The following is a 24107-nucleotide window of genomic DNA, read 5'->3' as shown; positions in this document are numbered from 1 at the left end:
AAACTGTGACTTTAAGTGACACGACATGCGATGAAACCACTGTGGCCACAGGCTAGCAGACGCGAACAGAAGGGAAGTCCCTATGTCGTATTTCCAATCGCAAAAAACATTCCCAAAGAAAGACCCGGAACAATTCTAATGTTAAACGTGGAAATAAGTTGGAGCGACACAGACATTTCAGAAAGGCTAATGAAAACAAGTAAGACCATTATTTTTTTTAACCCACTTATTCCAGTTCAAGGTTGCCAGGGTCTGGAGCCTGTCCGGGCAGCTCAGGGCATGAGGTGGGACCCAGCCTGGACAGGCCCATACACCCACACCCACTCAGGCTGGGACGAAGTACACACGCCAGTTCACCTCCCCTGTACGTCTTTGAGATTTGGGGGGGAAATGGAGTCCCCAGAGAAAACCACACAGACATGGGGAGAAGGGGCAGACACCACACGGACAACAGCCCTGGCTGGGAACGCATTGTTTATTATCCTCATCAAGGTTACAATGAAACAGCATCGAACAAAATGACGTTACTCAGAGGACGTGCTGTAGTGAGAAAATTCTCCCGGCATCAAACCCTGGTCTGGATTGTAAGAAACGTGCTCATCGTGAAACAAGTAAACAAAAACACAGCATCTGAGCCTGCTGCCGTGGTGGCAGGCTCCTCAGGCTTCCAGAGATCAGCCCCTCTCCCAACCCCCCTGAACACTGCCCTGTTCTATGGCCACTTGGAAGACACACTTCCCCAACAATGTAAATGTTTGAAGGGAGGAACCAGCCGTGGAGCCAAACTACATACTCAGACGTGGGGTCGCGAAATGGAAAGCCCTAGGATGGAGACTATAAAAACCTCGCAGAAGGAAACAGTAGTTTTGTTGTTTTCTATCCCTTCCCTTATTCAGTTTACGAGTGTGCAGCTAGGTTCTTAGCCATCTGTTCAAAGACTCCCAGTGTGAGACAGTAAGGGTAGGAATCAACTCCTATCTTCAGCTAGCAGAGGGGAAACGACTCGAGTGTGCTAGACACTGGTGAACAAAAGGTGGGAGAAAGCATTATCCTTATTCGAAAATGACTACCAGAAAACGGTAACATGCACCTACGGGAAAACACTGCAGAGCAACAAAGCAAAAGTTAGCTAGAAGACATCCCGCAAGTTTTACTGACAACCAGGACACAGAGTCTGTGAGCAGCTTTGCGTTTTCATTAAAAAGGGACAATACAGAGAGTCCGTGAAGTGGGGAAAGTGAGTTACAGGGGATAAGCACGCAGACTGAAAGACCACAGGATGAGACGAAATGGGAAGATTGGGGAGACAACAGATTGAAGAGAGGGACAGCACGGCTGTGGGANTAGGTTCTTAGCCATCTGTTCAAAGACTCCCAGTGTGAGACAGTAAGGGTAGGAATCAACTCCTATCTTCAGCTAGCAGAGGGGAAACGACTCGAGTGTGCTAGACACTGGTGAACAAAAGGTGGGAGAAAGCATTATCCTTATTCGAAAATGACTACCAGAAAACGGTAACATGCACCTACGGGAAAACACTGCAGAGCAACAAAGCAAAAGTTAGCTAGAAGACATCCCGCAAGTTTTACTGACAACCAGGACGCAGAGTCTGTGAGCAGCTTTGCGTTTTCATTAAAAAGGGATAATACAGAGAGTCCGTGAAGTGGGGAAAGTGAGTTACAGGGGATAAGCACGCAGACTGAAAGACCACGGGATGAGACGAAATGGGAAGATTGAGGAGACAACAGATTGAAGAGAGGGACAGCACGGCCGCGGGATTAGAACCTGCGGCTGAAGAGGGGGGCAGCCCCATTGATCCTGGGAAAACGGGAGCGAGGTGGAGGACAAACCGGGGAAGGCCGAGGAAAAGACAGAAGCGGGAAAATGGTAAGAGACGAATGCAGACGTGGAGGACGGAGAGTCAATAACAGCATACAAATGACAGGTGGCCCAGAAGAAGCCACAGTCACAATGACAGAGGAAAATGCCCCCAAGTTGAAAAAGTACCTGAGTGCGCACACATCCCGTGCCACTGCATGAAATAAACACACACCTACCGTCCTGGCAAGGACGCTTGCTTTTTAAAGAAACAACAAATCAAATAGTTTTGAAAAGGAGAAGCAAATGTTATATACAGGGTGAGGCAAAGCAGGTTTACAGTGGTTCGGATAGAAAATAATACAATCACCGATCAATAATTATACAGGACTACAGTCTGTGTTTCACGGAGTAACAACTGTAAACCTCCCTCTGCCCACCCCCGTCCAAAGGGACAGTCAGGCGGCCTTCAGGCTTCAGCCCAACGCTGAAATTATTTGCTGCAGAGAGATGGGGGAAAAGAGATTCTGACCAACACATTTCCTGCTGCCTACGGGCGCCAGGGCACTGGAGTTCATCCAAGAGGACAGAAAGATGTGTTCAGCTCTCTGTGATGGCAGCTCGCACAGACACTCGTGCATGGGGGGGTGGGGGTTGAGGTCGGGGAGGAAGGTCAAGGATGCAGGAAAGAACTCCCGTGTCTAGCTGGCTGCATCTGTCCCTCATGGCTGGTGAGGTGAGGTGAGGCGGGGAACAGCCAGCAGACACAGGCTGCTGCCTCGTCTGGGTGACTCACTGGACTGACAAGACAGACAGGAGGAAAACCACAGACGGATGGAGACAGGAGAGATGAAGTGGGGGAATTAGGGAGGTGAAGACGGGCGGATATGAAGGCAAATGAATTCGAGCTCCAGGAGGCAGGACCTTGGAGGAGACTCGGATGTATGAAGATGTCAATTATTCCCAAACAGTAAATACTTTCGAAGCAATCCAATCAAAACAGTAAAAAAATGTTTTGGTATTAGAAAGTGGGTTTTTAAAAATCATTTATAAGGGTAAAAGAATTGATAAAAGTCAAATGTTAATGACATTTTAGAAAATGTCATTAACAAAAACAACAGTAAAGGGAAGACCATCGATCAGATATCAAAATATATTACAAAATTCATGTAGGTAAAATACAGTATTTGTGTGTGAATGGGACTTCTGGACGAATGGAACAACAGAGAGTAAAACACCAGGCTCGTGGAAGAAAAAGAAGATTAATAGATATTAAGAGGGTATCTGAAGCCAGCAGGTAGAGGAGGAATTATTTAATAATGCTTTGGTGAGAAATACTTAATCCAAAAAATAAGGTTAGATCTTATACCTCATATCATCCAGAAAAGTAAAGGATAAATGGACTAAAGGGCTAAATGTAAAATACAAAACTATGAAGTATTAGGAAAATATTCCTACAACCTGGGGGTGGGGGATTTGAAGCTTTCTTAAATGAGGTACTAAATAAAAAAGATAAAAGAAATAATTGATACATTATTATTAAGAAAAAAGATTATAAAAATGACTAGTATCAAAATTTTTTTCATGTCAGATAGACTTAAATAAATTTAAGGCAGAAGTGATAAACCAGGGGAGAATACTGTCAATGTGCAACCATCAAAAAACTACAATCTTTATATGCATGACCCACGGACATGAACTAAGGTCAGGGAATGATGGTGGGATTGGGGTACAGGGTGGAGGGGAATGAAGGGGAGAAAATAGGAAAAAAAAGAGAAAAACTCTGAAATCAATACTATAATTACAAACTAAAACTGATTCATGAAAGTCAAGAAAAAGGCAAATGGTGCGACACAATAATAGAAGGAGGGACACGTGTCTTTCACAGAAGAAAACACGCAAATGGCTTTACATAGAGGAAAAAGGCTCAACTTCAGCAGTAAGTATGAAGGTGGTAACTGAAGAGAAATGTACTCTTTTCCTCACATAAGTTTGAAACAATGAAACAGACTAACGACACAGTCCTGTGGACACTCCAACAACGCTAAGGCCGTGCAAGTTGCCAGAAGGTTTGGGGAGCTTGACTTGGCAAGTACTCGCTAAACTGAAAGGCCTTTACACCCTTCCGGTCAGCAATTCCACTTCCTGTGCCTTTCCAAAGAGACCTGCACAAGGATATTCTCTGCAGTACCGTTTGTAACATCGACGTGGAAAAGCCTTCAACACCACCATTCCCGGCACTACTGACTCCTCCCCACCCCCCAGAGCGACGGTGGGGAACCCAGGGAGCTGGCTGGGCACGGGGAGCAGCCTGCCCCAGTGGGGAGCCGTTTTTCATTGCTAGCCTTGCTTGGAATTTTCCGTGCGTGGTGCAGAGCGATACTAAAGGACAGGTTTTTGTTAGATTTGTTTGCGTAGAAATTCTCCCCAGGCGAGGAAGGGCTGTACCCTCATTGCCCGCGTGCGCCCTGGGATGGCTCCCACTCCCACCCTCTCCTCCCTGGGACCACGCGATGCAATCTTTGGCAGGTGCTGTGTGAACCTTTGTGTGCGCTGACATCCCTATTGCTTTTTGTTAAGAGAAAGGGGCGGAAGAATATGGAGAGAACGATGCTGGTTTTGCCAAAACACAGATACATTTACAGAACTGTATTTCTAAATGTACTGTGCGTGTGTAAATGCACAGATACAACTGCTGCCACTTGAGGGGGGAGATGACAGAGACTTAGGGTTGTGGTCAAGGGGGACTATATCTGTGTTTTGAAATGTATGAAATTTATGAAAATTTACAATATATAGTAAACTGAACAGAAGGGAAGACCAGGCAGGAGGCCAGGGTTTCGAAGTCCCTGGAAATGCAACGCGGTCGCCACCTAGTGGGAAGAAGAGGACACTGCGAGGAAGGTGGACATAACGTAACACCAGTCCCCACACATTTGTCTGGGCCCTTGCCTCCCCCTGTAGATGCTTTGAAAGATTAATGCCAGAAGGCAACTTTCCGGCCGCTTCAGCATACATAGGAAGCTTCAGACACCTAGTTATGGTGCATGTATGGCATTTTATACCTGCAAGTGTGCAGGCAACCCACAATATCCCAGAGGGAAGTTACTCAGTCTCTGGAAAGCAGCCTGCACTGGAGCTGGGTAATAATGACTCACAGCTGCACAGAACGTGATATTTCCACTCTACATCACAACAATCCCAGAGGGGCAGGTTTGTAATGAGCTTGCTTTACAGAGGACAAGGGGAGAGCTGGGACCAAATGTAGGGCTTTTTCTAGAAGGCACAGTATTAGCAGGTCAGGCGGGACTGATGCCGAACTTTGTGACCTAAGGGCCTCTGTGTCCACAGCTATCTTCATGGGGGCCCCTGGGATCCGGGACCTGGCTGACACATTCACAGACTGGCATTGTGGCAGATGCTGGCAATGTCCCCAGCCTGTGTCCCCTAGATCTGCACCAGTTTCCTGCAGCCGTAAGGGGCAGTTTCTGGCCCACTTACAGTTCCCTACTTTAGTCCCAGTCTGCCTCTTCTTCCCTGTGTCAGGCACCATCCAGGCAAACCTGGTACCCTGGGTGGGATCTGTCCCCACCAATGGGAGGTGGGAGACTATGGTAACTACTCCCTGTCTTCCAGTGCCACAGCTCTGAGCTTTGATCCATGAGGCTTCTCACAGGGTCCCTGGAAGGACAGAGCCCCCAGGCCTATAATGTGCCTTAACTGGCCTCTCTCCCTTCCCTGTCTCACTCATGGGCTTCCTGGGATCTCCTCCCACATAAACCTACATCCCAGTCCCTGACTCAGGACCCACTGGAGGTGGAACCCAAACTAAGAGCGCAGGGCATGATGGCTGGGCACTACCGAATCAGGGGCAGTGACGCTCAGGACGTGCGTGTGGCTGCTCCAGGCACGTAAAAAGTCAAAGTTGATAGTAATGCAAGAGAGTGATGGTGATGTCCCCACGGAGGGCGGAGGGGACATGACTACGCCTTCCATAGCACTCTCAGTTTCAGATGCTGCAACCCGATGCTCATGCAAGGTCACTTCAACGTTCCCAGCCATGAACGTCAGTTCCGAGTTTAGCAAATGCTGCTGTGGGAAGGCCCGCGTGGGCTCCACACGGCTGGGTGTTTGGTCCCTGGTGATCACAGCCCTCCTCCGGGAAGGGGGGAGGACAGGGCAGGGCGAGACCACAGGCACAGAGCTGGGGATGAGCAGCATGTATTTAGAGAAAATCAAATTAATCCGGTTACCAGAGAACCCTAGAGATCCCGCCAAGAAACTGCTAGAACTGATCAGTAAATTTAGTAAAGCAACAGGATACAAAAGGAATACCCAGAAATCAGTTGATTTTTATACACCAATATGATCAGAAAAAGGAAACAGAACTGAGAAAACAATCCTGCTTACAATTGTGTCCAAGCAATAAAATACCTAGGAGTAAATTCAACCAAAGATGTAAAGGATCTATATTTGGAAAATTATAAAACACTGAAGAAAAAAATTGAAGAAGACACAAATAAGTGGAAGCATATTCCATATTCACAAACAGGAAGAATTAACATGATTAAAGTGTCCATACCACCCAAAGCAATCTATAGATTCAGTGCAATTTCTATCCAGATACCAACAGCTTATTTCACAGGATCAGAACAAGTATGCCAAAACTTTATATGGAACCACAAAAGACTCCAAATAGTCACAGCAATCCTAAGAAAGGAGAACAAAGTTGGAGGAATCATGCTGTCTGATATCAGACTATGCTACAAAGCTATAGTAATCAAAACAGCATGGTACTGGCTTAAAAACAGACACATAGATCAGTGGAACAGAATAGAGAGTCCAGAAATAAACCCATGCCTTTATGGCCAATTAATAATTGAGAAAGGAGGCAAGAGCATACAGTGGGATAAAGACGGTCTATTCAATAAATGGTGTTGGGAAAATGGGACAGATACATGCAGAAAAATGAAACTAGACCACCTTCTCACACCACACGAAAGAATAAACCACACGGGCAGAGCCACCGAGAATTCTGAGAGGGGTGTGACACGGACTAAAGATTCACAAAATGCCAGGAAATCGCGCCCCGAATGACCACACTGAAATAATGTTCCCTCAGCTCTGGTGCTGTGTCCAGGACAGAGCACAGTTCTTTGTAAATATTATGGTGTTCACTCCTCTCAACCCTTCGAATACCTCCGTTTTACAGGCAAGGAAACTGAGACGAGAGGGATGCCTTCCCCGGGTTGCACAGCTGGATTTGAGCCCTGGAAGGCTGACTCCAGGCCCCTCACCCCTAGGCCGGTGGCCCTCACACTTCGATGCACAGTCATATTACCAGTAAGAGCTCCTTACAGCACAGACAGCTGGGCCCTGGCCTCTGTTTTTGATTCAGCAGGCCTGGCACGGGGCCTGAGAATCTGCATTTCCAACCAATTCCCTGGTGGTGCTGACGCTGCTGGTCTGGGGCCAGGCTTTGCAAACCTACTTTGAACTCTAAGCTCTCATCCCTGAGAGAAGGCGTGGAACCCCAGGTTGTTGAAATGACCTACCTAGGTCAATCAGCTTCTTAGCAGCCAAAACCAGGAGGAGAATCTGGGTCTGTGAATTTGTAACTTGGGACTCTCTCCGCATGCTGTGCTTGGAGGAGGGAACATCCTTTCAGAAAGAGTGTGTGCACTCTTGCATGCACCCATTTTATTACCTGGTGTGGGTTCAGCTCCTGGGAACAGGCATTGGGGGAAGGTAGCTCCTTGCTTGGCTCTTCGGAGCCCACTCGGGCCCTTCTCCACCTCCTGGCCCGCCGGTCTGCGGCGTGGGGGGCCTCCTCGGGCTCGCTGCTGTCTGAGGTCTCCCTGCTGGCTGCCTGGGGATTGAAGTTCACGTCCAGCTCTCCCTGGAGGTGCATCTTTTCAGCTGCAGGGTTCCTGGGGGCCTTCCTCTGCAGCCAGGACAGCCTGGCCCGACGCCCAGCTTCCCGGGAAGAGCCCGTGGAGGAGGTCTCAGAGTCAGAGCACATGGCCTCGGGGTTGGGGGACAGCCTGGAGGAAGCGGAGGTGGCAGAAGGGCCACGGTCCAAGCCCTGGGCCCGCGTGGGCGGTGGCTGGGGGGTCCTGGGCAGACCAGGGGGCCGTGGGCACAGCGTGCTCAGGGCCGCACCCCAGTCGAAGCCCTCCTCGCTGTCAGAACCCATCTCATCGTAGGCGGACGTCACGCTGGAAGCAGCCTCCAGGGCCTGAATTGTGCCACTCTTAGCCTTGGCCAGCAGGCGGGTCGGGGGCAGAGCGCCATCCTTCAAGGCCAGCCAGTTCCCGTCGGGACTCTGCAAAATGGGGGCCAGATCTGCAGGTGGGAGGGAGGGAGAGACCAGAGAGGGCTGTTACCACCTTAGAGTGAGGGGGCATGGCTGTCTGTCTCTTTCCCTGTGACTGGCTCCCGGGGGACTTAGGGAGCAGCCAACTCTAGCAAGTTCATAGGGGCACGCCTAGTTGGGAGCAGGCTTAAAGGTCCTCAGGAAGTCCCTTGAGGCCTCACAGGGACTGTCCCCTGAATTTCATGTCCCAGCTGTGCCCCCAGGAGATGCTTCGTCCAGGTCTCTAAAGTGATGGTGTGTTGGGGGGAGTCCATTTACTGCTGTAAGCGCTGCTGAGACTGACATCGGAGTGGCCGTGGTTTGCTCAGTCCACTGTGTCCCAGTCCCTGACCCCAGTGGTGCCCAGGCACCAACCCTCCCCCAAGGCATAAACAGAGCTGCTGAAAATAGCCCAGGGGACGTTCCTCTGCTAAGGTGACCTCCATCTCTGGGCCTCCTGTTCTACATTTGTGCTTTGCTGAGACTGAGCCGTGCCCCCGGGGGGAATCTGCCTCCTGCCAGACCCATCGGACAGCCGTCAGGGCCACTGCAGTCGGCCTGGACACGCCAGCAGGTCTCGGCCCAGCGTCACTCAGGGGGACCAGCAGTGGTCTCCAGCAGGGCTTTGTTCATTCATTTATTTTCATTTCCAGTCTTCCTCCTGAGAGGCAGGGAGGTTTGGGCAGAGTAGGGAATCTTTTGTGTGTGTGTGTGTGTGATGATGTTGAACTAAATTTTATGTTTAATACAACTGGTAAATTAGGTGCGGGTGCCTTATTTTACAGAAAATTACTCAAACAATCATGTTTTGAAAACCAAAGCCCTCTGCAAATGTATTTGGCGTGTTCATAGCTCAGTGGGGAACTATTTTTGAGACGGAGTGTCTTTTAGAAGGCTTTATAATATCCTTTAAGTTTATCAGTTTGTGAGTTTGAATTTCCAAGTGCTGTTTCTGTCCTGTAGAATCTGAGAGTCCCTCCTTTGGGAGAATTTTCAATCCATGGTGAGAAACAAAGAAAAGAAACAGGAATGAATGAATGAATGAATGGATATGGATATGCTGGGCAGAGGGGGGTAAAGAAAAGCATATCTAGCTCTGGCTGGTGTGGCTTAGCGGAGCGCTAACCTGTGAACCAAAGGGTCGCTGGTTTGATTCCCAGTCAGGGCACATGCCTGGGTTGCAGGTCAGGTCCCCAAAAGGGGGCGTGCCAGAGTCAGCCACACATTCATGTTTCTCTCCCTTTCTCCCTCCCTTCCCCTCTGTCTAAAAGTAAAGAAATAGCCCTGGCTGGTGTAACTCAGTAGATTGAGCAAGGGCTGCGAACCAAAGAGTCACTGGTTCAATTCCCAGTCAGGGGACAAGCCTGGGTTGTGAGCCAGGTCCATGTCCCTGGTGGTGGCCACATGAGAGGCAATGACACATTGATATTTCTTTCCCTCTCTTTCTCCCTCCCTTCCCCTCTTCTAAAAATAAATAAAATCTTTTTTAAAAAGTAAATAAGTAAAATCTTTAACAAAAAAAAGAAAGAAAGGAAGGCATATCTGGAAGGGAAAACTGCACTTAAAAAATAAAAGCCTAAACCATGTACATTCACAAGGAAAATTTCATGTGCTCACAGAATTCTTTGCAGTCTCTACTGACAGGTACTAGGAGGGTCACATGGAAATGCTCTCTTTCGGAAAATCTTTAGAATGACTATTTAAAACCGCTAGTGCTTTTACTTTTTGTACTGTGACAACAGTGGAATTTGCTTACATAGCTGTTAGTTAAATCTTCTCCCTTAGAGAGTAGAAGTGGCAGCACGACCTCTAAAGGCATATTTCTAAAATGGGTATTTTGCTGCTCATTTATGGCTGTGGTTGCTGAGGAAACGGGTCGAGACTTGACTGATAACACGGGGCGGGGACAGACGTACCTGGCTTCCACGACCTAAGTGTGTGCTTCTAGGTGAGGAAGAAACTGACCTGTGTGGGGTGGGGTTAGTATCTTTACTCCTGCAGTTCACGGCAGAGCCATGCTGCTGGGGTGCATGTTCCCAGCCAGGACTACATTTCCCAGGATCCCCTGCATTGAGCTGGGGCCTCGGGACTAGCCCAGGCTCAGGGACTGGGAGTGTAAGTGGTGTGTGTGTGTGTGTCATTTCCCTGCTCAGGCCACTGGGCAGCAGGTGCACTGACTTCTCCATCTCTCTTCCTCCACCTGCAGGACGGATGTGGATGACCCAGCAGAGGACTCAGAGGCCCCAAAAGGACAGCAGAAAGCTGCCCTGTTGTCTGATGAGGAGTGAAACTATTGCATTAAACCTAAATGTTTGATTCATTTGGCATAGCTGCAAGTGTTCCCCTAGCAAATAGATATGCCAGGTTTCAGAAAGGACACTAATAACCAGGGGCTGGGACCCCAATCCCTTGGAACACTGACATGCCCTGCTAGGGTGGACTAGCGTCCCAGCCTGTAGAAGCGAGACACACCCTGCTGGTCCACAGACTAGTGGCTAGTCCTACTCTCCACCCATGCTACAGGCAGCGGAAGTGGGCCGAGTGATTCACGCGCCTGCCCGGGAGCCCCTGCTGCCCTAAGGGTCTCACAGGAACACTGTCCAGGCAGAAAACACAGCCACACTGGACTGTGTGCTGTGCGGGAGGCCTCGTGAGTCCTCGGCCTGGCTGCCCCAATAGGGCACACACCACCCAGACTGACGGGACAAGGGCTGAGCAGCCACATGACAACCAGAAGCCTTCCAACTGCCCTTTTGAAACCCACAGACCAACGAGATGCTGCTTAGAACAGTTACTTGTCTGGTCCAGCCTGTCCGCGCTCTCCCAGCTGGGCAACGCCGACTCCTCCCTCGGCTGGTGGCTCGGGTTCCCCGGCTGTCTGGGCACAGGCTCCAGCGAAGAGGTCTTCAGGGCATCTCCTCTGGTGACTGAGAACGCAGCCTGGGGCCGCTGTGGGAAGGAAAGAGGGGAAGAGGGGAACTCATGGGGTGCGGTCACCGGGCAGACTGCCTTCAGCTTTGCCACAGACCCTGAGCAGCGAGGAACAGGAGTGACATGTGGGCTCTTCTCGTGTTCAGGCTCAGAGGCTGCGAATCGGTATTATGAGGCCACAGAATGGTAGAATGGTTCCTGTCCAGTCCGCTGCAAGCAGGCCAGGCCTCCTTGAGGGCCCTGGAGACGTGTGGGGCCAGTCACAGCTGGTGCTCCCTGGGCTTCTTGTCCAGCCACCCCCCCGCCCCCAGTATTCCTTAGGGCAGGCTCTGTGTGGTACAAGCGAAAGCATCTTTTCCTCCAAGACTCCAAACCTGAGTTCCAGCAGTGTAAACAGCAAGCACAACGTAAATGCTGCAATAGATAAATGAGCCAAGTATGGCCACTCCACAAGACCAGGACTGTTGCAAGCTAGTCCTAGTCTGTTTTAGCACCCGAATTAAAGAAAGGACAGTAAACTCTACCCCAAGGGAATGTGGGAGAAATGGGATATTCAACAACTGACAAACAGGAAACATGTTGAAATTGGGCCATACACATATGTCACAAATATTATCTACAGAGAATTTGAAGCTCAATTGCTATACCCAAAAAATTTTACCCAACAGAGACCAATTTTTTTTTGTCATGTAATGAAGGGATTATCTCGTGTGGGTGAGTTACTTGTCTTTTTTTCTATGGATAACTAAGGAGGGAAAGGGCAAAGCCACTGGATACAACCTGAAACCAAGGCCTGACCACTGACTTAGGTCCCCTGAGTGGTTTGTCTCCACCTGCTGGCAGGTCTCAGTGCACCACCCTACGCCTCCTCTCCCAGAGAAAAAAGTGCCGAGGAGATGAGAGGAGGTGCTGGGAGGCCGAAGGAGGGCACCTGTGCCTGCGGGGAGCTGTGGGCGGGGCCCTGGGTGGCTGGAGCTGGACCCAGGAGTCAGCTGGGCCGGGGCTCCAACATCACTTCTGCTCTAACGCCTTGGCCAAATGACTTAATTACTTTAAAAAAACCCACTTTTTCTTTTTCAATTACAAGGACAAGCAATTGTACTAGTTTCGGGTGGACAACATAGTATGAGACATTTATGTAACTTACAAAGAGATCGCCTGCTAAATCTAGAACCCACACAAAGTGACTTCATTTCTTGAGACACGTGGAAACTGAACCCTGCCCCGCGCACAGTAAATGCATAATAAATGGGAGCTTTAAAAAGGTGTTTAGAACAAACAAGAGGAATGCCAACACCAGCACCGGGACGTCTGGGTGGCAGCACCGAGCCCCCTGGCTTGAGTTCGAGGAGGCGACAAGGGGCAGCCTTGGCAGCCTGGCCCCAAGACAGAGAACCAGTCTGAGAAAAGACACAGTGCGCGTGGAGGATCGAGGCCCAGCATCCATCCCCAGCACCGCGCCAGGGCCCAGGAGCTCTCAGACGTGGGGCATCTGGTGCAGCTCGTTGGAGAGGGTGGTGCAGGCCCGTCCCGGTTCAGAAGGGGTCCCGGGAAACCTGTTCTGTTCTCTCCCACCAGGCCCTGGGGCTGAGCTAGGAGAAAAATGGGTCAGCAGAACAAACATGGAACCTCTAAGCCATGTTCAGGGTCACAACATCCCTCGCATCCCTCTGAAGACAGGAGAGGGCAGAGGGGCCCCCAGACTTGCCTTTCAAGTCAAGGTTGCAGGTCAGCCCAACCCAGGGGCCAGATGAGCTCCCCCAGCTCATCAGTCTGATAAAGTGCTGTATGTACTCAGTTCAAACAGGCCATGGTCTGTGGGAAGCTGGGCTGGGGGCCTGGGCTTCCTCTGTGCTCACCTGGGCTACGCCGCAGCCTGCTGCGGACATCTACCTCCTGCCTGAAGTCCCCATGAGACTGTGACCGACTGAGGGCAGTTAAGGGCCTGTTGACGGCGATGTTCCGCAGCCCCTGGCATACTGGCTAGCCCAGAACTGGACATAAATGAGTGCAATGGAGTGAAAGTGATTCAGGGTGGGCTCACTGCAGGGTGGGCTTTCAGAAGGGCCTGATTTTTTTTTTTTTACTAATTTCCTAAATATAATTAGGGACCAAGAGAAAGAAGGAAGTCCACCATCCTCCCCACTCACATCACAGAGGGAAGGTCTCACTTGGAGGAGAGCCCAGCCCACCCACACACCGCTGGCTGGCTGCTGGTGTGACAGCTTCCTCTGAGGGCACTGCAAGTGCTCTTCCTGTCCCTAGGTCTTCACGGGGTTGTGTGCTCGGGGAGCCGGCTCGGATTTTGATGAACCCTTGACAGATAGTAAGTGGCTACTGGAGAGGACAGAGATCAAAGCTGATGGTCCATTGGCAAGTAACACTATAAAAACGAAGGGCCCAAGTCCTTCCATGGCAAGCCCCCCTGTATTCAGGGTGACGTACCCTGGACACCCTGCTCACATGCACTGGGGCCAGGAGACTCCCCGTCCATGCGATCACACAGCTTCCGTTCGCTGTCACGGTCATGTACCAACTTGTTGGCTCCTCCACAGACTGTGGGCTCCTCGGAGGCTGGGACAGTCCTTTGTGGGTGTGGTCCCCAGTCCCAGGTGTGTGACTGAATCTGTGGGACTCGGGTGTGGCCTTGAGTTGCTGACAGCCTATTGCCAGGTGCAATATTACTGCCGCCTCAGAGAAACTGCTTTCTATTCCCTGGCCCTCCTTTTTACGTCTCCAAGCTCCTCACTGTTAGTCCCGGAGCACACGTCTTAAAAGGGGAGGGGAGACTATTTAATGTTTCATTTTGTGGTGGCTCAAATGATATTTTATGCAGGTAGGTGTCGAAGGTGGCGGGGGTCCATTTTCACGGAACAAAAATGCCCTCCAAGGTGCAAAAGCCAAGACCCCAAAATGAAAAATCCCTCTCGGGTCCCAACAGGAAAGATGGGTAAGCGTTCTTCATGAGAGAGTTGGGGATATCGGACTGTTATAATCTATTTCAGGCAAACCATCGCCTCACATTAGGAAAAAACTATACCCTGATAACCACAAAAAACCCCAAACTGTCATGGAGAACAAACTGTCATGGGTGTCATTGCACCCATGGAGGGTCTCAGGACACCAATGGCCCACTGTCTCCAGCCAGGGTGGCAAAGCCCCGGTTCAGGGATCCAGACCTGGCTCCACCACCAATTTGGTGCAATGAACATATGGAACAGTAGATGGCGCCACGACAACGCTCTTACTCACCAGTTAGTTCCACCTGTTGGCTCCCAGGAAGTGACAGGATTACTTGAGTCATTTATTCTTCACAACCGTGGCTGGGCTTTTGGTACCCACCCTTTCTTTCCCGCCCACAGACCCTGCTTTTCTTCCCTTCCTCTAACCTCCACCCTCCTAAAGTTCATGGAAGAAGCAGAGCTGGTGGTGGCAGGAAGGGTTGGCCTGAGTTACAGTGTCCGCACATCTATGCAAGAAGGGCTGGGGGCCGCGGGTGGGGCCCAGGGGTCCTGCGATGCTGCCAGCAGAGCAGTGCAGTGAGGGGCCCGAGAACGCGAGCCCCCACACCGGCCCTGCCTCTGACGCTTCAGGTACTAACTAATGGGCGGGTGTTCGGTTGTGGGTCCATGCCAGCTCCCCGCTGTTGCTCCACGGGATCCTGGGGGAAACGTCAACCCCTCCGAGCTTCAGTTCCCTCACGTAAAGCGATCAGTGTCACGCCTGGCACGTAAAAGCACTCAGTTCCAATAACACTGGTTCCAATACGAGCGTTTATGAAGGTCTGTCACCGGGCCGTACACCGTATGCATGCTCCCAGGCGGACTGGGTGGGCAAGAGTAAACCAAAGCAGGGCTGAACAACTTCCCAAGGCATGTGGGTGGGTGGCCATTGGGGGCAGAGGCAGGGACTGGGCTCCGGTCTATCTGGCTGTAAGCGCATGCACTTCCCCGCCCTCTTAGGCGGGGGCCTGAGCCTTTGCCGAAAGCCTGGGAGCAGAGCTCTCCTGGCTACTGCGCCCCAACCCAGCAGACCCACCACTGAACCTGCCACCCCTGAGGCTCTGGGTGAAACAGTGAGATCACCTGCTACATTTGTCATATGATTGACCCTTGAACGACATAGGGACTAGGGACACTGAACCAACCCTGTGCAGTCAAAATGCCATGTATAACTTTGACTGCCCCAAAACTTCACTACGAACAGCCTGCGATTGACTGGAAGCCTTATTGATAACATGAACAGTTGATTTAACACACATTTGGTATTCTATCTGTATTATATACTGTTTTCTTATACTAAAGCTGGAGAAAATATTAAGAAAGTCATAAAGAAGAGAAAAATACATTTATAGTATTTACTGAAAAAAAATCCACATAGAAGTGGACCTGTGCAGTTCTAACCATGTTGTTCATGGGTCAACTATACCGTCCCCTTGTAGCGGCCGCACCCCGTGTGGTCAGCGGCCGTATGTTCTACCTACGTCTCCGGGAACAGCGTGGTGTCACCGTGACTGCTGTAATCGTCATCACGGCCAACAGGGCAGACGCCCTGAGGCTTCACAAGAGTCTTTGCCGTCAGGGAGTGCCCAAGGAGAAACAGAGAGAGAATGCTTTCTGCCGCGAGGGCCGGGGGACAAAGGGACCAAGGACAGTGGTCAGATGAACCAACAGCTGAGACAGAGCCTTGCTTCGTCTTCATAGGGTCAGTCACGGCTGTTAAATTCAATCCAGTAACGGTCCCGACACTGAAAACCGATTTGGGTCTGTACCCCTGTCAGTCAGAGGAGAGAACACCTGTGAGGGAGAAGATAACAGAGACGCCAGGGAAAAGGCGGAGGGAAAGAGGAAAGGACGGAGCAGAGACCGAGGAAGAATCCGTCGGGGCTGGCCCAGTCACCCGCACATCCTGTGTGCCTGGCCTCTGCTGCCACCGTTACGGCACCAACAGAATCACCGTATTATTATGGACACGCACCCCAAGGGACACACGCTGAATGAATTACAACCCCTGCACCTTTTGGGATATTGCATCATAAGGCCTTGAAAGGCGAGCTGTGCCAACCCCGCTCCTAGCAGAGAAACACACAATAACGGAGGAAATTAAAAAGGGAACAATCACAGTGAACTCTCTTTCAAGGAAACAGATGAGAAATCTGGGCTGAATGGGGGCGAATTAAGTTTGGGTTTTGCCGTTAAGCCCAAGCATTCTGGGATTGGGAACAGTTGCCTCCATGCCCCCCACCTCCCCCACCTCCCACCCCCGCCCCAGCCAGGAGGTCTGGGTTGTTGGAGCACTGAGGGGAAAGGAGGACACACCACCAGGGGGCCGCCATTTAGGGCCAGCCACCGTCTGTAGGTCGGGGAGCCCCCTGCAGGTGCCACAAACGGGCCATGCGGGAGCCTGCAGCCTGCTGGCCTGCCCGAGGGGACTCGGGCAGGTGAGCCGAGTGCACCCAGGGTGAGGACAGTTCACACAAAGGCAGGACAGCCGCCTTCTGTGAAGGCCCCAAGAACCAAGACTGGGCCTGCTGCTTCGCCCCCAGGCTCCGGCCGGTGTCTGGACACACTTATGTTTCACGCCCTGTGTTCACCCCTTCTTGATCTAAACCCCAGGCCAGGGCTGCACGAGGAACTGTTCTGGGAGGGTGGAAACAAATATTCCACATCTGCTCCATCCAATGTAGTGGCCACCAGCCACGGGTGCTATGAAGCACCTGAAACGGGGCCAGTGTGACCACAGAATGGGATTTTTAATTTTATTTAATGTAAATCGCCACTCGGGTCTTGCAGCCATCGCGTTGGACGGTGCAGCCTAGAATCTCTGAGCAGAAAGGAACCTTAGGAACCCTGAGTCCACAGATCTCATTTTCCAGAGGGACAAGCCAGGGCAAGGGTTCTGGAGCAGGAAAAAGGCATTCAATGTCCAGGCCCGCCAATCAGAACACGGGTGATTTTAGCTTAAGTTATGCTATTGGCCTCAGTTTCCTCATCTGTAAAATGGGCCTAACGATACCTGCATCCCCATCTTGTGAGGGGCAAACGGAGCGCCTGCTCCTTAACCAGCACTTGTTCCTGTCCCCTTCCACTTGCACAGCCCTGACAACCTTGGAGGAGCCACTCACAGTGCGTTCCAGGTGAACGGGGCTCCCGGACTTGTGTGATACGGTGGTGGCCCGGACCAGGGTCAGTCCCTCTCAGGCCCCACTTCTTAGATGTGGTCCCGGCCAGACTCTTCATCACAGGGGGCCAGCAGCTGGGGGAAAGCACGGGGCCCTGGGGCATCGGCTTGGCTCACGTGGGTGAGCAGTGTGCCCACACACTGCACGGAGCATCTGAGCGGCCCTTGTAAACTGGATGTGCTACACCTCTCGTGCCCTGGGCTGGCTAGAGGGAAATGTGGAGAATGTGGGTTCTTTCTCTATTTCTCTCTTTTTAAAAGATTTTAATTTACTTTTAGAGAGAGGGGAAGGGAAGGAGAAAGAGAGAGAGACATCAATGTGTAATTGCCTCAATCTCTCATTCACCCCTCTACTGGGGACCTGGCCTGCAACCCAGGCCTGTTCCCTGACTGGGAATTGAACCAGCGACCCTTTGGTTAGCAGGCCCTCACTCAAACCACTGAACTACACCAGTTAGGGGTGGAATGCTGGGTCCTCTTTATTCCCAGATTCAGGCTGCTCTGTTTGGGGCAGCTCCCATGAGGACAAGTGTGGATACAGAAAGTCAGAGAAAGCATTCGCATCTCCAGACTAATAATGTTGATGAAAACATGCTTGTATCCGTGTTGCAAATCACAACACAGGGAGGACTCACAGGGCGAGGGGACAGGCAGGGATCTCCTTGATGAAACACCCACGTTAAGGACTGAAGGTCCTAGTAATAGGAACTGACCAATGATCCTCCCCCTTTGGTAGGTGGCCACACCCCCTGCCAGGCTGCAGGATCTGGGGATTAAAGTGTCATGCTGGAAGCGGTGCTTACCCCAGGGGGTGCACCAGTGTCCTCTAAGGGCTTTCTTCAAGCTACAACCCCAAGGTGCTCTCTCCTGACTCCCGCCCCCCCCCATAGGTGGACTCAGCCCAGGGAAGTGGACAGGGCTTGCAAAGAGACTCAAAAGATGCTTTAGAATCAGAGGGGGCTCGCCTGAGGCCCTATTCTAGACCCCAATCTAGAAAGAAGAGGCGCCGCTCCTTGTCCCCGCCCCGGAACCAAGGAAGAAGTGAGTCAACTCCGTCCGCACTGGCATCGAAGCCAAAGTGAAGTCTGTGGAGTGGGAGGCAGGCGTTGGGCGAGACGGATTTTCTGACAAGAAAAGAAAACCCTGAGAGGTACGTGTTTTGGAACCCACGTGGGAGTCCTGGGCGGCGCTGATTTCCACCTCTAAACGGCTCCCTCCGGGAAGGCAGCCCACGCAGCACCTGCATCCCGGGTGGGCCGGATGCCGTCCAGCGAGCGCAGGGGCCAGGGGAGCCGACCCCTCGGGAAGAGTCATCGCCACTTATCTTAAGAAGGCTGAGGCCCGAGGCTGGCTGAGGGGTGTGGACAAAGGCCTCTCTGGTCCTGCAGGGGACAGGGCACACTACCTCCCTAATCGCTGCTGTGCCCCTGTTGAGACTCCAGGTGCTGCGGCTCACTGTCCTGCATTTCTAATGGTGCACAGCCGCTCTGTCTCTGTCAGGTGGCGGGGGCACCATTTCTGGGTTTGGCTGTAGGCAGCACAGAGGCCCGGTGACCATTTGGTGGGAAAGTGGGTTTTTCACATCCATGAGAAACAGGATGTAAAACATCCAGGTGAAACAGCTTCCCAGTGAAACAGGAGCCAGCCGAGCGCAGGAGCCCTGGGCCCCAGTCCCTGCCCTCCACTCAGTGCCAATGGCTCAGACCATCAAGGCCTCAGTTCACTCCTCTGTAAAATGGGGGTAATGCAGGATGTGCTCACGTGGATCGAATGAAATGCGGTGCAAACGATTATGGCTCTAAAGTTCATTCGAGGAAGGTCACGTGCGAGCCCTCGAGATCTTTGGCAACCCTCCCCTGGCTGCTATTACCACTTGAGTTTCCTGTGAGGACTCTGAACCTCTTCGTCGATGGGGTTGGTGTAAGAACTGTGGTTACTGGGATGAGCTGCCACCAGCTGACATGAACAGGACACACTGGGAGCGAGGTCTCCTCCGTGCCAGGGACAGCAGGATGGGGTTAGGGAAGGAGCTTCTGGCCTCCGATGCAGGAAAAGCTGGCCAGTCCTGGGTGTGGCAGGTGCCCAGACATCGGTGCGTGAGTTCGGACAGTGGGGCAGGGAAGAGGAGGCAGCACCTGCAAGCACCTGAAGTGGGGACCTGCCCAGAGGGGGACAGGGCAGCCTGGGGATCGGGGCAGGTGAGTCAGTGACACACGGACAGCTGCTGCTGTCTGGGCCTGCTGCCCAGCCCACCAAAGCATTGTGCAGTTCATCTCATAACTCTTAGGGATAACTTGGTGTCAGTGACTTTGACCTTGAAATGTGGAAATAAGGCAATAGTGACAAGAACAACAGCTATCACTTAGGGGATGATGCCCACGGACACCTAAGTGGCTGACATCCATTTGCCCTTTAGCCATCTTTCTCCAGACACTGTCACTGTCCTGCTTCTTCCGCACGCGAGGTCCCTCCTGCTCAGGCCCCCACGCCTGCTGTTCCCTCTGCGGGCATGCTCTTCCTCCCCCTGCGCCCGCATCCCTCGGGGTCAGGCCTTAGTTTCAGGCCACTGCCTACGGAAGGCTTTCCCTGCCTCCCCCGACCACCAGACTTGTACCTGCCCCAGTCCTCTCTCCCCTCCCTCCGCTGAATTACAATTCCATTTCCAGACTCAACTGTTCAACCGTGCCCACTGTGAACTGTCTTGTACGGCCCCTGCTTTGCTGACCAGATTATAAAGTCCTGGAGTGCAGAGACGGAACCTTCTGTTGATTTTGTTTTCCTTGGAGCCGAGCACAGAGCAGCAATAAAATAAGCTGCCAGCACACTGCCAAGGGAAGCTTCTGCCAATAAATCAATGAAGTTAAATCTCTGATAAAGCTGTAAAGAGACTGCTCATCACCCCCATGCTCCTGGCGACTGGTGAGACCTGGGGAGAGTCTTTGCAGGTGAGGGTGCCAGCCGTCACCACGTGCCTGCTCCGCACACCCTCATTTCACTCTGTGCAGGCTATCAGCCAGCCCCGCCTTCCCTTCGCTCTGAGTCTCTGCACAGAGGGCCCAGCTCAGCGGTCAGCCTCTGTGTCTCTCTGCAGACAGGAGTAGGCCCAGAGCCCTGGGTCACAGGAAGGCCGCTGTGGCCTGTGAGTCTGCCCTTGGCTTAATTTCAGGGTGACAGACAAGAAGGCTGATCCCCACCATGACTTCCCGACTATGTCTCCACGTGAGCATGCTGGTGGCTCCAATGACAGTGGCAGTTCTCCTGTCACTTTTCAGAAAAGCAAGGGATCTCCCTGAGAAAGCTATTTGTTTCCCCCTCGAGGACTTAGTACGACTCTCCCTGCAATGAATTAAAAAGTGTCTGTTGACGAGTTTATCTTCCTTCAGTTGGTCTCTGTGTAAAAACTCACCTCCATGTTCCTCAACAGTCTGTCTGCATTTCTCTTCCTCCTCCCTCACCTCCCAACCTCCACTCTCACACACGCTGCCTCAGTTTCTCCCTCTCCCCACTGCCCCTGGGGGACCTCTACGCTGCCTGGGGGGCACGTGAGCCAACCACAGGTGGTTCAGTGTGCTGTCCCCACCTCCACGGGCAGAGCAGGAGGGACACCCAGGTGACTCACCCAGAGGCTGTTGGAGGCTGCGGCCCCCTCGTCGGCAGCCTTCGCCCCGCAGCTCTGGGGCTGGGACCACCCCCGCTCTTCCTCCACCTGCTGCTCGCATTTGCTCTTCTGTTTCCTGATGATCTGGAGACGGGGTGGGTGACAAAGGGAGCGGGTGACTGGGGAGGCCTCAGGGCGCTGCACGGAGTAACGGGGACCACCGTTGGGACCTCTTTTTCAGTGGTAAGAGCTCAGTTTCAGCAGAATGCCAGGCTGTTTCGGATCTGCCTCCTGGTACACCAGTGCAGCCTGGGCACTCCACAGCTCGTTACAGTTTACGATAATCATTTTACGATGTTAACGACTTCTTCTCTTTATTAAGTGCCTATCATGTACCGGATGCCAGGCCAGGCACCGTAGATGCTTTACCTCATTTAATCCTCAGAATACTTCTAAGAGCTACATACTGTAACTGTCTCCATTTTACAGACGAGGAGACAGGATCAGAGTGGTTAAGTTATCAGTTAAGGATGCACAGCTCATGAATAACGGAGCTGGATCTCAAACCAGAGTCTCTGGGTATAATTCTCAATTATAGGAAGCATCAGGAAGGCCTACAAAGGGGGAAGATGCCAGGAGTCACCAGGGTGGGCTTCAGCTTGCTTGCACCACTTGCTGGTTTGGGGCTGGCCATGTGGATTTAATGTGTGCATTTATACAATGGTCTCTGGACTGTCAATCTCCTACGGGCAGGAAGCAGCTGAGAAAACCACCAAGCCACCAAGATGGGCATATTCGATGCCTCCTTAGAGCAGATGGGATGATGAGGAGGGAGGCAGAGAGCCAAGGAGAGCAGTGAACCAGGGTGCCATTGCCAGGAACAGACCTGGGTCCAGGGAAGGCACATCCCCTCCCCACAGCGTGGGAACCTGGCACGGGTGCCCAGCAGAACTTCAGGCATGCTGGGGGTCAGGTGCCACCCATCTTTGCAGGTGGGCCGGGTCGTGCCAATTTCCCGTCCGTGTTTCAGCATTGTGTGTCGGGTGCGTGGGGACAGATGACTTCTGCACTTAGTTGACAGGCCTCCATCTTAAAAGGGGCTGAGTCCAAATCGGATGCACTTTGAATGGTGATTGCATGAGACACTTGGGGTCTTTGGGTGGGTGAGTGCATGTGGCCTGTGGAAGGGATATGAACTACGGTGACCGAAGGGTAAATTTGTGCGATGCTCCCTGTGTGCAGCCTTTTGTTGTAAGACCCTGCGCTCCTCTCAGGACAGGGAGAAGGGACAGCTGACCCTTGGATAACACAGATTCAAACTGCCCTGGTCTTTTAAAGGCAGATTTAAAAAATCCGTGTGTATGTGAATCCACGCAGCTCACACGCGCATTGTTCAAGGGTCAACCATGTTTTTCTTCCAGTGGTTGGGAACCTGCAGACGTGGAGGCTGATTTAAATTGTATGTGGGTTTCTGACTGCACAGGTGGTCAGTGCCCCAACACCCATGATGTTGAAGGGTCAAGTGCACTCCCCACCTTCAGCTTTGGCCAATGACATTTGAGGGGGGAATGGGTAACAGGGTGTAGGGGCTGAGCCGAGGCCCCAGTAGGTGGCACTGGCTTCCTCCTGCTGCGCTGTGCTCTCTCCCAGCCGAGAGAAGCCTCAGTGGGGCCCCAGAGTGGACACGCTGAGCAGACGTGGCCCCAACCCACTGCTTCAGACGGAGCCACTGCGGATGCATGAGCCAGAAAGAAACAGTGATATAATGAAACATACGTTTGCTGTTTCAATTTCTGGTAAAGAGCTTCAAAACTCCTTGCGATATTTTGAGTGGTGGGAATGTCTTTGTTATATTAATGAGGTGACTTGGCCAAGGCCACTAGATAGTTGGGGGCTGGTGGTTTAAAAAAACAACCACCATGAGAAAGAGAAATACCATATGCTTTCACTTCCATGTGGAATCTAAAAAACAAAATAAACAAACCAAGCAAAAACATATTCCATACACTCAGAGAGCAGGCTGAGGGTGGCCAGAGGGGGAGGGAGGTTAGGGCACCGGATGGAAAAGGTGAAGGGATTAAGTAAGAAGTGCAGATTGTTAGTTATCGTCACAACAGTGATGGGGAGGTAAAGTACAGGACACGGAATATAGTCACGAGCGTTCTAATAACTGTGTGTGCTGTCGGATGGGCTGTGAACTTATTGTGATGATCACTCCGTAAGTTATATAAATGTCTAATCATGCTGTTATACACCTGAAACTAATACAATATTGTATGTCAACTATAATTGAAAAACATTTTTAAAAACTCCAAGCACGTACTACAAGGAACTTTAAGCTCTGCCCCCACCTCTGGGAAGGGGACAGGGACTAAAGATCGAGCTCAGTCAGGCGGCCGGGAATGGAAGAAATGATGCCTCCTTAAGGGGAGCTCTATTAAACACTCGGAGACCCCGAGACCCAGGGAGCTCCCTGGGTCACACATTGGTGTACAGCGGGGGGGTGGGCGCAGAGAAGGCATGGAAGATTCGAACACCCATTCCACAGACCTTGTGTTCCTATTATCTCTTCATCCGGCTGTTCATGTGTATCTCTTACAATAAAGAGTAATTGTAAGCATAGCACTTTCCTAAGTTCTGTGCGTCGTTCTAGCAAACTGGGGATCCTGAGCCTTGCACTGGTGTCTGAAGTGGGGCAGCCTTGTGGGACTGAGCCCTCAATTTGTGGGTCGGTGCTGACTGACTAGCGTCAGAATTGAATTGAGTTGTAGGGGTTGGCGAACTGGCTGGGAAACAGACACAACCCTGTGTAAAGCCGCAGAGTTTTGGGGTGGCTCATTTCTAGGTAGTCATTACCGACGTAGCATGCAAGGGACAGTGTAGGGCATGAAGGCAGCAGGTGGTGACTGCAAAGCTTCTTCAGCAAAAGACTGAGAAGGATGGGAAGAGGACATGCACACACGCGCACACAAGCAAAGCCAGGGAAACAGGAACCCAGTGCATAACCGGCGCAGTGCTGAGTTCCCAGCTCCCCACCCGCTAGCTCAGTCCCTAAAGGCAGCCGCCCTGCGTCCCTCATCTCAGACTTTGCAGTTGCCATCCCTCTGCATTAGCCCCGAGAGCACAGAAGGTGGAGTGACAAGGCACAGAAACAGAGCCCAGCACACCCACAGTGGCAGTGGTCACTCCACAGCTTGCCGGAGGCCCTGCTCCGGGCCTGTCATAGGG

General features: G+C 51.9%; 1 protein-coding gene across 3 annotated transcripts in view; it reads right to left on the bottom strand.

Annotated features, from left to right (window-relative positions):
• MYRIP (myosin VIIA and Rab interacting protein) overlaps positions 1–24107 on the bottom strand; it is a 204581-nt gene that overhangs the window by 38217 nt on the left and 142257 nt on the right. For all 3 annotated transcript variants that reach the window (XM_037030385.1, XM_037030387.1, XM_037030386.1), the window contains 3 exons: positions 20901–21023; positions 10966–11119; positions 7523–8160 (listed from right to left, as the gene is read on the bottom strand). In XM_037030385.1, the coding sequence (XP_036886280.1) occupies positions 7523–8160; positions 10966–11119; positions 20901–21023 (915 nt within the window). The remainder of the gene's footprint in view (positions 1–7522; positions 8161–10965; positions 11120–20900; positions 21024–24107) is intronic.

The sequence above is a fragment of the Sturnira hondurensis genome, unplaced genomic scaffold (genome assembly GCF_014824575.4).
Source record: "Sturnira hondurensis isolate 20B ecotype Veracruz unplaced genomic scaffold, ASM1482457v3 Scaffold0020787, whole genome shotgun sequence".
In the NCBI taxonomy this organism is placed as follows: domain Eukaryota; kingdom Metazoa; phylum Chordata; class Mammalia; order Chiroptera; family Phyllostomidae; genus Sturnira; species Sturnira hondurensis.
This window is presented reverse-complemented; position numbering and strand designations above follow the sequence as displayed.